This window comes from Erpetoichthys calabaricus, chromosome 10 (assembly GCF_900747795.2).
Source record: "Erpetoichthys calabaricus chromosome 10, fErpCal1.3, whole genome shotgun sequence".
NCBI lineage: Eukaryota > Metazoa > Chordata > Cladistia > Polypteriformes > Polypteridae > Erpetoichthys > Erpetoichthys calabaricus.
This window is the reverse complement of record NC_041403.2, coordinates 11,596,452-11,613,064: the sequence shown is the minus strand read 5'-3', so window position 1 is coordinate 11,613,064 and position 16,613 is coordinate 11,596,452. Positions and strand designations below refer to the sequence as shown.

Genomic DNA, 16,613 nt, shown 5'->3' with positions numbered 1-16,613 from the left:
TGACATCCCATCACAGTACCACACTTGAACTTACTGAGCTCCTGAGAGCGACCCACTCCGTCACAAATGTTTGTAGAAGCCATCTGCATGCCGAGGGGCTTGATGTTATACATCTGTGGCCATGGAAGTGATTGGAACACCTGAGTTCAATGATTTGGACGGGTGTCCCAATACTTTTGGCAATACAGTCGACCCCCACGAAGTTGTTCACAGCCTCAGTCATTCACAGATTTTTCCTTAGAAGCTAATGAATAATTGTTCACGGAAACTAAATATTCTCCGCAGTTTTTTTATGGCTTTTTTCGTGGCAATATATAATTTTTCATGCGTGTTAATGTTAAATTACTAAGAACAATATCATTTACTAATTTTGTAACATACATATTAATATAAATTCAGCTAAATTTCCACATAAAATATAATGTATACATTTTTTAGTACTGTAGAGAGAACACAAAGCAACCGTAGAGGAAAATGCGGCTTGGGATGGTTAAATACTGTACCCCTGTACTCAGAGGCGGAAGGTTTGAAAGTAGCCAATCCGAAAGAGTTATTCATTTCTCCTTGCTGCTGATTGGCTGCTGCCCTGTGATGCATCTCTGGCCAATGCAGCCGAGCATTCCCCTATCATAACAGTTTACCGCATGTAGCTATCTCAAAGGTTTCGCAGAGTGTTCTCGTGTTTTTCGTTTTGTTCTTTTTAAAGCCCTAAGATGTCGCCCAAACGCCCTGCACCTCCTAAGGCTTCTGGCAATGAACCCAAGTATGGGATCCCTATATGTTTCGGGCTCTCAAAGTTAACAATGGCATCGATGTTGCCATTCAGACATATAAAGCCCTCCTCGCCACCATGAAGAAACAACGACAGCAACTTCTCATCACAATGTTCCTCAAACCTATCAAGAAAAGCCAGCACAAAACCCCACCAAGAAGAAGAAGAGGCGCCACCCAAGGAGCTGTAAATCCTCTGCTTTGCTGTGCAGTCATTATCTTTATTACATACCTTCATTGTACTGCACAGCTAATTCACCATCATCATCATCATCTTCTATCAATATCATTCATTATTGGTGAGTACCCGTACATTTTACTGTATCTCTCTCTCTAACAATACATCTTGGGATGAGACGAGACTTTTTTCCTGCGACAAGATGAGATCTTTTGAAGAGAGACAGAGAGACACTTTCACGTCATGCAAGACGGTCAAGTCACAGCATACTTACAATCTTTGGAAGCAAGTCCCATGAGATGGTGACTTTTGCAAGTCATGCCCTACTTACAACCATTTTCAAACAAGACCACGGTCATCTAACCTCTCAGCTGTTGGAATGCTTTTGGCAGACACACTTCCTGTGCTCTCAGCTCTTAAAAATATTTGGTGCCAAGAGATTTAACCTCGCCCGGGACCGGAAAAAGACAAAGTAGAACATCATAAAGAATTCAAAAACGTTGCCATGATGCACATGCAGAGCAGGTTAGAGATAATGAAAGTAGGAAAATTCAAAAGTCTCAAAAAAATGATAGTAAAGATTGCATTAGCGCAAACAAACGGAAAATATTACTCGGTGAATTAAATTATGCATTTACCCTACTTATACCAAAGAAAACATGCTTGAACATATAGGGGTAACATCAGTATTTTACATTCTAGCACTGTGGGAGATACAGTGCACCTGGAAAGTATTCACAGTGCATCACTTTTTCCACATTTTGTTATGTTGCCGCCTTATTCCAAAATGGATTAAATTCATTTTTTCCTCAGAATTCTACACACAACACCCCATAATGACAACGTGAAAAAAGTTTACTTGAGGTTTTTGCAAATTTATTAAAAATAAAAAAACTTGAGAAATCCCATGTACATAAGTATTCACAGCCTTTGCTCAATACTTTGTCGATGCACCTTTGGCAGCAATTACAGCCTCAAGTCTTTTTGAATAGGATGTCACAAGCTTGGCACACCTATCCTTGGCCAGTTTCGCCCATTTCTCTTTGCAGCACCTCTCAAGCTCCATCAGGTTGGATGGGAAGCGTCGGTGCACAGCCATTTTAAGATCTCTCCAGAGATGTTCAATCGGATTCAAGTGTTGGCTCTGGCCGGGCCACTCAAGGACATTCACAGAGTTGTCCTGAAGCCACTCCTTTGATATCTTGGCTGTGTGCTTAGGGTCGTTGTCCTGCTGAAAGATGAACCGTCGCCCCAGTCTGAGGTCAAGAGTGCTCTGGAGCAGGTTTTCATCCAGGATGTCTCTGTACATTGCTGCAGTCATCTTTCCCTTTATCCTGACTAGTCTCCCAGTCCCTGCCACTGAAAAACATCCCCACAGCATGATGTTGCCACCACCACACTTCACTGTAGGGATGGTATTGGCCTGGTGATGAGCGGTGCCTGGTTTCCTCCAAACGTGACGCCTGGCATTCACACAAAAGAGTTCAATCTTTGTCTCATCAGACCAGAGAATTTTCTTTCTCATGGTCTGAGAGTCCTTCAGGTGCCTTTTGGCAAACTCCAGGCGGGCTGCCATGTGCCTTTTACTAAGGAGTGGCTTCCGTCTGGCCACTCTACCATACAGGCCTGATTGGTGGATTGCTGCAGAGATGGTTGTCCTCTCTCCACATAGGACCTCTGACAGAGTGACCATCGGGTTCTTGGTCACCTCCTTGACTAAGGCCCTTCACCCCCAATCAATCAGTTTAGATGGCCGGCCAGCTCTAGGAAGAGTCCTGGTGGTTTCAAACTTCTTCCACTTAACGGATAATGGAGGCCACTGTGTTTGTTGGGACCTTCAAAGCAGCAGAAATTTTTCTGTAACCTTCCCCAGATTTGTGCCTCGAGACAATCCTGTCTCGGAGGTCTACAGACAATTCCTTTGACTTCATGCTTGGTTTATGCTCTGACATGAACTGTCAACTGTGGGACCTTATATAGACAGGTGTGTGCCTTTCCAAATCATGTCCAATCAACTGAATTTACCACAGGTGGACTCCAATGAAGCTGCAGAAACATCTCAAGGATGATCAGGGGAAACAGGATGCACCTGAGCTCAATTTTGAGCTTCATGGCAAAGGCTGTGAATACTTATGTACATGTGGTTTCTCAATTTTTTTTATTTATAATAAATTTGCAAAAATCTCAAGTAAACTTTTTTTCACGTTGTCATTATGGGGTGTTGTGTGTAGAAATCTGAGGAAAAAAATGAATTTAATCCATTTTGGAATAAGGCTGTAACATAACAAAATGTGGAAAAAGTGACGCGCTGGGAATACTTTCCGGATGCACTGTACATTGTCATGCACGTGCGAGTAGGACGACGTAGTATGGACCAAGCGAAGGTAATTCCACACCATGCCAGCGGGTGGCGGGGTGCACAAAACCTTCTCTTGTTATTTTTGCAGACCAGCTGCAGGAAAACCTGTCTGACTCAGCGTTGATGGCGTCACTTCCAATTCTGGCACCCATGACAGCGTCACTTCTGGTTCCGGTACCCAGCAGGATGGCAGTTCCGGCACACAGACTGATGTCAGAAGAACGTCACTTCTGGTTTGATCCCTTAAAGCCGTTATCTTTGCAAACTTTCAGCAGTTCAATTCTGGACTCCAACAGAGAAACATCTCTTGTTCAAAAATCAACCCATTGCAGCCAGGGATAATATATGGGTGGCTGCCCAAAACCTTTTCAAGTGTGTCGAGTCTGATCATTTTACAATATACATATATGCACACTGTAAATATATATACACACACACACAGACACACACACACACACTTTAAAAAAAGCTTTGTCTTCATTATATATAAAAAAAGAACACAGTTCCAAAATAGAATTTAATACCTTAAAAGAACAAGACAAAGGGAGGTTTCAAGAATGGTATATTTTGTGAGATATTTCTTTTTCAGCATATCATGATTTGTTTTGTCCTATGTAGATTAAAAGAATGCCTGATTTAAACATGTAATGGTCCTTTCACCGTGAGTTTAACAACAATAATATTTGAACAATTCATGAAATAAACCACAGTTTACACAAAAGGGGAGGGAAATGAAGGCTAAAAGAGCAGAAAATGAGCTGGAGGCTAAAAATAAAACAAAAGGATTTGGACAAAGAAATCTACAAGAGTGCTGTGCTAGTTGACAAGTGAATAAAACTGAAGGATTTATTAGCTTGATAAGTTCCTGTAAAGTTTAAAACCTGAACCAACCTTTAGCTTGGGCTACCTTAATATTTATGAAAGTTAACATTTCAGAGCAAAAAAAAAAAAAAAAAAGTTGGCAAAAAAGAAAACAAAAATATGACATAAAACATTTAAAATATGCATTAAAAAAAAATAACAGCTCTCTTAATATAATTAATTCCTAGGACACTTTTGTATACATCACAATTACTATAGAGACAATTTTTCATTCATCCTTTCTCTTGTTGAAAATGGGGCTAACGGGAAGGAATTAGGAAATGTTCAAGTCAAAATCTGAACTGTACAGCCTTTCAGTGCAAAGCTAGAAAGATATATATATATATATATATATATATATATATATATATATATAGATATATATAGATATATAGATATAGATAACACACACATTTCAGTATATATAAGCATATGTGCATATAAATTGCATGTATGTACTGTATATGTGTGTATATAATACGCATATATAATATACTCACACGTGTGTATATATACAAAAATCTGAACTCCATATTCTAAGAGCAGCCAATGAAGCCAAAAATAAGATGGTGCACATCATCTATTTTGCCTCAGCGTTATTAAATAGAAATTAAGGCAACTGAAGATTTCAGATTTTGAGACTGCAAAAGTAAACCACCCCATCAGACCTAAAAGATCTTATTATTGCATTTCTGTCCATCATTTGTCCTATATAATTACCATTTGCCAAGGCTGCATATCCGCTATTCCTCTTTTGCTCGCTGCATCGCTGGAATTGCAGACACCAGGAGTCTTTAATCATAAACTCTTAATATGTAAAATGACCAAAAAGATGCCAAACACATGTTGGCATATATAAAAGAGTAAGCAATCCGGACTCCACCCTGCCATATGGAAACTTTTAGAGAGACTGAGATGCATAAAAGCCCGCTGAAAGCTAACTAGTCTGAAAAAAGTCCAAAAGATAAAAAAACAGAAAAACAAACAAAATTGGTATTAATCTTCCCAAATCAATGTATTAAAATGGTAATCTGTCAAAAGAGAAGGTAAACTTGATTACATTTTCATAGAGAACATATCAGGTAGAGTAAAAAAAATCCCAGCTAATCTACATAACTGGTACATAAAGGTTGCATGATGAAAGAAAAGCTTTTTAGCTCTTCGTCTGAATCTCTGTATATAATGGACGTTACGGAAAGGTAGTAGCCAAATTAAAGACATGATAAGGTAAAGTTTCAGTACATCACACTGAAAGCAGAATGTTGCAGTCCTCAAGAAATTGTACAGATAAACCTATGACTGAATTTTTTTTATCCTGAGACTGAATGTTATGTAGTTTGGTCCTTCTGGGTCAGGCCAACAGCATTGTTTAGTGTTGGCTCACCGACTGCATAAAACCTTTCAACAAGTGACTATCTCGAGGAGGGTCCAGCCCTTTTGACAGCTCTAACACACATATGCACCAGGAAAGAATCTACCTGTGAATTTTGGAGGGGATCTCTAACACTCTGCACCCGCGAAATGTTACAGGATCACAACACTTTCACTTTTTCAGCCACACTTCATTCTCTACCCAAAAGTAAACATTTTTTTTTTCTTCTTCTTAATTCAATTATGCACTTTTTTTTTTTTAAAACCAAAATGTTTTCAAGTAAAAATAAAAAAAAAATTAAAAGAATGCGTAGGAATCTCTGAAAAAATATTCAAGAATGGCTAACTGTGTCTGAAGGCAACAGTTCATATCCAGGCTTTATCCTTCTTTGTCAAAAATTTTCTGTACTTCTGCAAAGACCTGAAAGATACAAATGTAAATTATTTACATTTATACATACAAATTGTTCATTTCATTACAGTAACTGATCTGCAAACTACTTATTTCTGAATCAGATACAACTTTGTTTATTCTCAGGGGAAAATTTGGCTTTCTACAGAATATCTTAAAAAATAAATACATAAATAGGTCAATACATACACACACATACATACATACATATATATATACACATATACATATACATTGTGACGGACAGCCGGGTCCCATGCCTGGCAGGAACGCCCCTGCTGCACCTGTTCTGGGGAGTAACCATGGGCAGCTCAATACCTCCCCCGGGACGCTTGGTGGCAGCCTCCCTGGCGGACGGTGATCCCCCAACCTGTCGCATGGCTCCATGGGAGATGGAGTCTTCCACAGCCTGGTTGGGAGCTCGGATGGCCACTAGGGGGAGCTGCATGGAGTCAACAGCCCGGCTGGACGAATCTTCAGGCCCACCCTGAAGTCCAATTAGGACAAGGTGGTCAAGCACCTGGAACGCTTCCGGGTGGGCTATAAAAAGGGCCAGGAACCACCACTCGAGAGCGAGAGTCGGGAGGAGGAGGATTAAGCCTGAGGAGGAGTGGTAGTAAAGGAAGAAAAGTGGTGTTGTGGTTCTTTGTGTGGTATTTGGGACTGTGTATTGCTTGTGGGTGGGTCACGGGGAAGACATGCGCCCACGGGTGAAGGAAGATAAAGTCGCTGTTCATTTTATACGTGCCTCCGTGTCTATCTATGTCGGGTCAGGCGCCTATATAGCGCCTCTGTTACAACATATACACATATACGCATTATCCCGGAAGACGAGACTTTTGACATGAGATTGTTTTAAGTCACGCCCTCCTCTCAACCATATTCAACCATGGCCACGGTCCACTCACATCTCATTAGTGTGAATGCTTTTGACAGACACATTTCCTGCTCTCTCAGCTTATAAATTTTTACATTTTCTTCACTTTAAGTTCAGGTTAAGTTAAGGGATATCAACAAAAGAAATAGAAATGAGTACAATGGCAATCCTAACACCGAGAAGCGATGAAGTCAAATGAATTGATGCGAAAATTGTCAAGCAGTTGCACTGCAAATTGGTTAAATGCATATCAACAGACTAGGGCTGCACGATTAATCTTTTTTTTCTCATGATAACGATATTTATGACCCACGATCAGTTAATAAATATCGTCGCGATTTTACAGTATAAAGACCAAACTGTTTTTTATGGGCTGAGTTTACGGATTGGACTGCGTCACTATGACGTTACTGCGTCTAGATTGCAAGCGCTTTCTGAAGCAGTAGAAGTCAATAGCAGCAATAACAGTCAGTCAGAATAAACATATGATGGCGGAGCAACGTGCAGAAGTGTGATCGTTAGTTCCTAAAAAGGGGTCATACTCAGTTGTCTGGAACTATTTCGATTTCGAGGAATGTGATGTTGATCAGGTACGAGTCTTGTGCAAACTTTGCTCCTGTTCCGTCCAAACGTCCCAAGGTAACACAACAAACCTCATCAACCACCTTAAAAGCCACCACAAAGTACACTATCAAGAATTTCAACGACTGAAGGCACAAACAGCAACAACAAAAAACTACCAGCCATCCACAACACAGACAACAATATCAGGGACATTGTTCAACGCAATACCATATCTGCCTAGCCAGTACCGCCGCTCCCTATACGCAGAGTACGCAGTCTGCGTAGGGCACCAACTCCCAGGGGGGCACCATCCCAGCTGCTCAAAAAAATCGTTTTTATATATTATAATAATAAATGAATATTAATAATATACATATACAAATAAACAAAAATATAAACGTATATATTGCATTTTACGGTGAACGCAGAGTAGGCTAAGCACGCGTGATGACGCGCGCGCCCTCACCTCTGTACCCAAATCTCTGGATTGCTCTGCGCATAGCAGTGACACTCCCTGTAACTGTTGCCTCTGCTGAGCGAAGTTTTTCTAAAATGAAGCTCATCAAAACGTACTTGCACTCATCTATGGCACAAGAGCGCATGAGTGGTCTGGCAATTGTCAGCATCAACTCTGAATTAGCAAAGGCTTTATCATATGAAGAGCTCATTTACGACTTTGCCTCAAGAAAAAGCAGAAGTGTGCCTTTGTAAATTTTGAACTTTGGAAAGCTCCAGCAGATGACAGTGTTGATTTTATTTCAGTTTATTATTGTTTATTTTATTTATTATAAATGTTTTATTTAAAGTGTAATTTTAGTTTGTATTTTTTGCTGTAGAGCTACAATTGTAATTTATAAATGATACAATTTATTTATGTATTTACTTTTATTTGAATAAAGTTCTATTTTGGCCCCTATAGTAGGTGTTTCTTTTATTATTTTATTTTTACTTCCGTAATATGTGGGGGAGGGGGCACAAAAGTAAATTTCTGCTTAGGGCACCCATTTGGCCAGCAGCGGCCCTGTGCCTAGCTCGCAAAGACACCGGGAAATAACAGAGGCGATCACGTACCATATAGCCAAGGATATGTGTCCAATAACCACCGTGAGCAGTGAGGGGTTTAACAAAATGATCGCAACACTTGATAAAAGATATAGCATTCCCTCACGCAACCATTTTTCCAATGTTGCACTGCCCTCGCTGTATGCGAAATGCCGAAAAGAAATAGAAAGAGAAATTCTCAGGCTCAGCCTTGAATATTTTGCTGCCACGACCGACTTATGGTCAAGCAGAACTGCGGAACCGTATTTGAGCTTGACAGTTCATTTTATTGACAGCGAGTTTGAGATGAAAAGCAAGTTTTTGCAAACTTCGTTTTTCCCACAAGACCATACAGCGGAGTTTATTGCAGTGGGCCTCAAAGAAGCGATGTCCGCTTGGGGCTTGGTGGAAGAAAGACTTGTGTGCATCACAACGGACAACGCAGCTAATATGATTAGGGCAGCATCTGTGAATAACTGGCCGAGGCTACACTGCTTTGGTCACAGACTTCATTTACCAAAGGAATAATCGTCATTATTAATCGTGATAAAAATTTTGAGCAAAATAATCGTGATAATCATTTTTTCTGTTATCGTGCAGCCCTACAACAGACTATGCTGAAACAGTTGGTGATGATTGTGCGGAAGATGAAAACATCAACTTACAATATTCCGAACAATAACTACAACTGTTAACACCATCCGGTCTTCCACTGCCCGAATTACTGTTGAAAGAAGGATGTATCCAAGAAAGGTAATGTAGTACATCTTCCCCGGATAACATTAGACAACAAAGGAGATCTTGATATGCCATTTGTATTAAAACGTTAACCGTTTCCCGTTAGAATAGATTTTACTATGACCATTAACAAATCACAGAGACAAATATTCGTAAAAGTCACGTTTATTTATTAGAGAGAAAGAAACGAAATTCTCTCACGGCAGTTATACGTTGCGTTGTCACGATGCAAGTCCAAACACAGAATCAAAATTCAATGCAATATTGACGAAAATTTTATTCAAAAAATTGTTTTTACTGAAGTTTTACAGTAAAAGTGTAAGTTTAAAAAATATTTGAATGTTAATTTCAAAGCCAAATAGAAAAAAAACATATAGAGCAAGCATGTGAAGCGAGCATATATTAAATACGCACACACACATAGATATATATATATATATATATATATATATATATATATATATATATATATATATATATATATATATATATATATATATATATATATATATATATATATATATATATATATCAGAACACCATTCATAACTCACTACATCATAATGGATTGAAACCCTGCAGCGCCCGCAAGGTCCCCCTGCTCAAGAAGGCACATGTACAGACTTGTCTCAAGTTTGCCAGTGAACATCCGGGCTCTTTGATCTCACCCAAAGTGGTAGAGAGGTTGGAATGGAAGACATTGATTCTGTGGACAGGTGTGCTTTATACGCATAACGAGCTGAGATCAGAAGTATCTCTAATTGATTGATTGAGAATAAACTCATGGATGACTCACAATTTTCTCCAATTAAATAGCAACAAAACCGAGGTGCTCCTCATTGGTTCTAAATCCACACTCGCTAAGGTTAACTGTTCTTCCATTTTAATTAACATTAACAGGAACATCTCTTTCCAGGTTAAGAGCCTGGGTGTCATTCTAGACAGTAGCCTCTCTTTTTCTTCCCATACAAGTAATGTTCCTTGGACTGCCTTCTTCTATCTCTGAAATTTTTCTAGACTTCACCCTGTTCTTACGCAACACAGTACTGAAGTATTGGTTAATACCTTAGTCACTTCACATATAGAAAACTGTAATGCTATTCTATCTGGCATCCCACAAAAATTTATTCTTCGCTTACAACTTATTCAAAATTCTGCTACTAGGATAATAACCTGCTGTTCTAAATCCACTGAACATATTACACCTCTTCTCTCTCAACTTCACTGGCTCCCTTTTAACTACCGAATACAATACAAAATACCACTCTTAACCTTTAAAGCTCTCCACGGCCTCGCTCCTCCCTACCTCACTCATCTCCTACAGACATTCACTCCTCTCGCTCCCTCAGATCCTCATCTGCAGCGCTACTTTCTGTACCACACATCTAACTCTGTTCTGTGGGAGCTTGAGCGTCTCTCATAGTGCTCCTCAACTCGGGAATTCTCTTCCCTCTCATATCGATCAATTAGACTCAATAACACATTTTAAAATTGCCCTCAAAACTTTTCAAACTGGCATACCAATTATGAATGCCTATTATCTTTGATGTTTGCTACTACCTCTGTACCCTTATTGCGATTTGATTTTATCATCCTCTTTGTTTTTATACTTTATTACTGTTGTTTAATTTCATTGTAAGGTGACCTTAAGTGTTATGAAAGGCGCCTATTAAATAAAATGTATTATTATTATTGATTGATTGTAATCTGTGTGCCACATGGGAACACGGCCAATCTGTGGGAGCCAGAATTCCAGCTAGGTTGTAGGGGATCAAATCCTTATTTCACTCAATTACCTGCAAATCAATTTATAACTTTAATGTAATGTGTTTTCTGGATTTTTGGTTGATATGCTGTCTCTTTCCTCTAAAATTAAACTACTTTAAAAGTTAAAGAGACTGTTCATTCCTTTGTAAGTGAGCAAACTTAAAGATTCAGCAGGGGATCAAATACTTATTTTCCCCAACTGTACTTTGTATATCAAGATTTAAAAGCACCAGACTGTTGGTCACTGGAGTTTGACAATGATCTGTAAATGCCATTCAAAAAGTATTTAAATTCTGAAATGGAAAAAAAAAAAATCCTCACAAAATAAAAAAACTTACTTCATCTAATGACTTGGAGGCATCAACGGTGCGAACCTTGCCCACCTTTTGATATTGCTCAATTATTGGCCTAGTGGACTCAAGAAAGGTTTTAATCCTGCAACAAAAACAAAACAACTTTTATAAACTCTTGAGATTTTCCAACATTTGTAGTATTTGTTTATCTCATTACCTTTTTTCAAGGCTCTCCTTGTTGTCATCACTACGGCCACTGCTCTTTCCTCTTTCCAAGCATCTATTAATGCAAACCTTCAGAGTAGAAGAAACAAAAAAATATGTAAATCTTTGCATTATGAATTACTGCTGTGTTGGGAACAGTACACATACAAATAATATAGTTATATGTTCGTCAAGAACACAGGGACACCGTTGGAAACTTGTTAAGGGTATATTTTGCATAAACATTAGTAAGTTTTTTCTTTACACAGAGAACCACAGAATAAGAGACCAAGTAGTGTGGTAGACAGTAGGAGTTTAAGGACCTTCAAAACTTGACTAAAATAACATTTTTGAAGAATTAAGTGCAAAGGGACTGACAAGCTTTGTTTGGCTGAATGGCCGGTTCTCATTTAGATTATTTAATTATAAAGTACAAAATCTTAAAAGTTGTAATATAAATGTTTTAGTACACTGAAGTTAATCTTTAGCCCCTTTTAGGTGTCGGGTTCGCACACAGAGACACACACAAACACACATACATAGATACCAATATTGATAAATATTAGTAATAATTAATGCTTGCACTCTGCAAGGCAATTTGTTTTTTTACAGGAACAGATAACAGTTATCGTGATGGTACATACAGGAAAAGAGAAATTTATTTTAAAATACTAGGGGGCTCTGCCCCCTACTCACTTTGCTCACCCATCCCCGGGGTTTGGTTAACTGGATATACAATTTAAAGAGATTATTTCCATGGGAATTGTTACATATGCATTATTTTCACTTTTACTTTAAAACTTTAATAAAAAAACAATATTTGAAATTAACTTTTCTTGTGTTTGGAGTTTCATCGTGACAACGCAACATATAACTGAGTGAATATCGTTTCTCTCTCTTTTCGAATGTTTGTCCATGCTCTTGCTTCTTTGCTTAGTCGTTGACGTGTCATCTAGAACATATAAAATTATTGTCCTGATAAAATTTATAAGAGCTGAGAGCGCAGGAAGTGTGGTTGACAAAAGCATTCACACAACTGAGAGGTTAGATGACCGTGGTCTTGTTTGAAAATAGTTGAAAATAGGACGTGACTTGAAAAAATGTCATGTTGAAAGTCCCCGTCTCACGGGAATTCATACTGCGCCAACGTTTTTGGAATCTTTCAATTCTTGCAGGCAACACCAATTAGACGATCTACAAGTCTCTGACTTTAAGTTTAAATCCGAACAATATATTCAATCTCTTTTTGCTGTTCCGTTATTTCACAGAGTAATAATTTTCGTTTGTTTGCGCTAATGCGATCTTTCCTATCCTTTTTTTGAGACTTTCGAATTTTCGTACTTCTATTATCTCTTAACCTGTTCTGCATGTGTACCGCACCAACATTCTTGCAGGACGCAGAAGTGTCTATCCAAGAAAACATGTCTCGTCTCCTTCCAAGATTTTTTTTTATATATAATAGAGAGACTAATAAGGTTCTCATGAACTGGAAAGATAAATTTAAACTCCCAGCTAAACAATTGTGTAGGAGCAAGTCAAATGTGAACTAATAAAGAGCAACGCAAGGCATATAAAAACAGTGAATGACTACTGAATGCAAAACGTCCATTTATTTTTTGGGAATTATTTTCACCAGTAAATGAGCTCTTTGGTAAGGTTGCATTTCTCTGTGTCTCAGAGCTAGGAGAGCTGTCTGGAAATATTCAAACATTACTTGTCAGTCAGTCAGGGAGATATAGCTTTATTCTTCTGCACAGTTTTGTGTATGATGCAAAAAGAAGATAACAAAAAAACAAGGCACTGACTGGATGAACACCACAATGCCACTGATTTACAGTTTACAGATATAATACCATCTGGGTTATGTTGCGACCACTGCAGATCAGCACTAGTATACTAGTTCTACCAACTCTAATTTCATCTATTTTAAACCACATGTAATAACATGATACCAAATCTGTAATCGGCTCTTCAGACATCTGCGCCTTTTCCTCCTCTATTATCAGTCAAGCGGTCAGCAACAGAACAGCGAATCACAGCTTCCTGACCCTTATGGTTTTCCCAACACTTTAATGATATTAATTAACAAGCCATTTGCCTGAAAAGCAGTACACATCAAAATACCAAACTAAAATAGTAAAAATAAAAAACAAATCCCTGAGGAGGACTGCATAAGCTAATTAAAACAGATTTAAATGTAAGAAAAGATCATGTAAAAGGTGTGCAGTATACATTAAATAACAAAAGCACTTCAAGATGTATGCACATTATGATAAAAAAAATAGATTCAGATAAATTCCAGGATTACAATTAATATAAATGCACTGAAGGGCAGTGCTGTGGTAAGAATTTCTACCTGCTACTTCATGGATCCTGTATTCTTGGTTCAAATCCAGCACCCAGGGCTCAGTCTCCATTGGTGTGTAGCATGCACATTGTTACCTATATCTGTGTGAGTTTTCCCAAATTCCCCAAAGACAAACAGTTCAGTTTTAAAGACGAGAGTGTCACAGTTTGTGTCTGGCACCCAGTCCAGGATTGGTTCCTGCATTCAGCCTCGTACAACCATGAACTAAGTATGCTTAAGAATAAGTTATGTTAAGGTGACTGCAATGTGGAAAACAACATAGGAAGATAAAGACTTAAGATAATGAACTTTAAAAATCAAAATGAGAAATACTGTAATCTACTTAATAATAAAAAACTAAGGTGTATTTCTTCAGTCCCTCGGAGCAAAGAAGAAGTGCAAATGTGAGATGCACAAGGAGGAGTAAAGGAGCACACTGAGAGAGTTGTCTTCAAAGATGGGAAGTATAAAAGCAGACAGGAGGGCAATAGATTTAAAAATTTTAAAATATGTGTTATGGCGGCACGGTGGCGCAGTGGGTAGCGCTGCTGCCTCACAGTTGGGAGACCTGGGTTCGCTTTCCAGGTCCTCCCTGCGTGGAGTTTGCATGTTCTCCCCGTGTCTGTGTGGGTTTCCTCCGGGCGCTCCGGTTTCCTCTCACAGTCCAAAGACATGCAGGTTAGGTGGATTGGCGATTCTAAATTGGCACTAGTGTTTGCTGGGTGTGTTTGTGTGTGTCCTGCGGTGGGTTGGCACCCTGCCCGGGATTGGTTCCTGCCTTGTGCCCTGTGTTGGCTGGGATTGGCTCCAGCAGACCCCCGTGACCCTGTGTTCGGATTCAGCGGGTTGGATAATGGATGGATGGATGGAAATATGTGTCTTCGACAGGTACCATGGCTAGTGAATAATAACTTGGTAAGCATACAAAAACGCATCTTGGATTTCACATTCAAAGATTAGTTTCTACATCCAGCTATAGGTTTGCACTTAGCATCCATCTTCCCATTTGAAAGGTTTTTCTGATTTCCAGTAACACTCAGAAGTACCTCACCATTTCAGGGCAGATGTCGACTTTTGTCAAAAGGAGGGGTCGACGGTGGTAATCAACTGTAAATGGTGACAAAACCCTCTCTGCAGGGAGGAAAGTCAGCTTTGTTGGTTTGACCGAGATTCCCTGTGCAAGTGTGAGTAGCAAAGAGCAAACAACGGCAAAAATAGAATCGACATCTGGCAAGAGATCAAAGCAAATTTGTAAAGGAAAATACTCTGTAGACGTTATTTTGGATATTATTGCTGAATTGGACTCTTGACTTGTTGGACTCCGATTGTGATACAAGTGATTGAAAACAAATGTGAGGTACTAGCATCAGCTCTCCCCAGTTGATCGTGGTGCTGAATAGGTTTGTGAAGCTGATGCACCTATGGTAACGTTTGCCTGGGAGAGCCGCCACTTATAATAACAAGAGGTATAAACCATATTGCGACACGCTGCTAACACACAAAGATAGCCTGGCAGCCACCCTGCCAAACATGCCCGGCAAACTGGAGGCCACAAAACACAGCAAGAGACGTTTTATGTTGATTTCCGTGTGAAACCATTGCTTTGCATGCTTTTCAGAAAACTTTTTTTTTTTTTTGGAAAAATTAAATAGTGACAAAACTGAGGTTCTCCTCATTGGTACAAAATCAACATTATCCAAAACTGATCATTTTTCATTTGTTATTGATAATTCCTCTGTTTCCCCTTCTCCACAGGTTAAGAGTCTGGGTGTCATCCTTGATAGTACTCAATCTTTTCAGTTCCACATCAACAACAACTCCCGGTCTGCATATTTCCACCTGCGTAACATTAATCGTATTTGCCCCTCCCTCCCTCACTCCCCACACCATTGCTATCCTTGTTCATAGCCTTGTCACCTCTCTTTGGATTATTGCAATTTCTCTTTTCTTTGGTCTTTCTTGCAAATCTCTTCAACTGGTCCAGAATTCAGCTGCCCACATCATTACTAGAACCCCCTCTATTCACCATTTCACTCCCGTCTTGCAGCAGCTTTACTGGCTTCCAGTTAAATTCTGCATTGAATTCAAAATTCTCCTGTTACCTTTTAAGGCTATCCACAACCTTGCCCCTCCATATCTGTTCGACCTCCTCCATGTTGCCATTCCCTCCCGCACCCTTAGATTCTCTTTCCTACATCTACCTGACTGACCCCTTCGCTCGTCGTACCACCATGGGGAGCAGAGCAGCTGGGAACTAATTACCATCCAAGTTTAGAAATATTGGTTCATTCTCACTTTTCAAATCTAAACTTAAAACTTATATGTTTAAGACTGCTTTTTCTCTTTGATTACTAGGGGGCTCTGCACCCTGCTCGCTTCGCTCGCCCACCCCCGTGTTTGGTTTACCGGATACACAATTTAAAGAGATTGTTATTTTCATGGGAATTGTTAATATGCATTATTTTCACTTTTACTTTAAAAACGTTTGTAAAAACAATACTGCGTGCGTGGTTACTTCTCTTTCTCGCCAGACATATAATGCTGCTCATGTTGTGAAGGGGGTTTGCGGCTGAACACACGCTAAAGATATGCCATCAGATCATCTGCTGTCTTTCTGCTGCTTGTGAGCTGCCTGTTCTGCTTGTCGCAGGTCGTTGTTTTAAGAGCTCGGAGCACATGATGCTTGTCTGCCAAAAGCAATCCAACAACTGCTAGGTTAGATGTCTGTGGACTTGTTTTAAATGACGGCTCACTGCCTTGTTTCTCGTGACATTGTAAAAACAATTATTGTCCTTTATTTCCAGCCCTGGGCGTGGTTACATCTCTTTCT

The 16,613-nt window shown here is 39.3% G+C and overlaps 1 protein-coding gene across 1 annotated transcript in view; it reads right to left on the bottom strand.

Annotated features, from left to right (window-relative positions):
• Positions 1–3,853: 3,853 nt before the first annotated feature.
• Positions 3,854–16,613, bottom strand: part of cmpk (cytidylate kinase) — a 70,606-nt gene continuing 57,846 nt past the window's right edge. The window contains exons 4-6 of the mRNA XM_028810876.2: positions 11,450–11,526; positions 11,278–11,374; positions 3,854–5,961 (exon numbers count right to left, since the gene is read on the bottom strand). Coding sequence (XP_028666709.2) covers positions 5,920–5,961; positions 11,278–11,374; positions 11,450–11,526 — 216 coding nt within the window. The 3' untranslated portion in view covers positions 3,854–5,919. The remainder of the gene's footprint in view (positions 5,962–11,277; positions 11,375–11,449; positions 11,527–16,613) is intronic.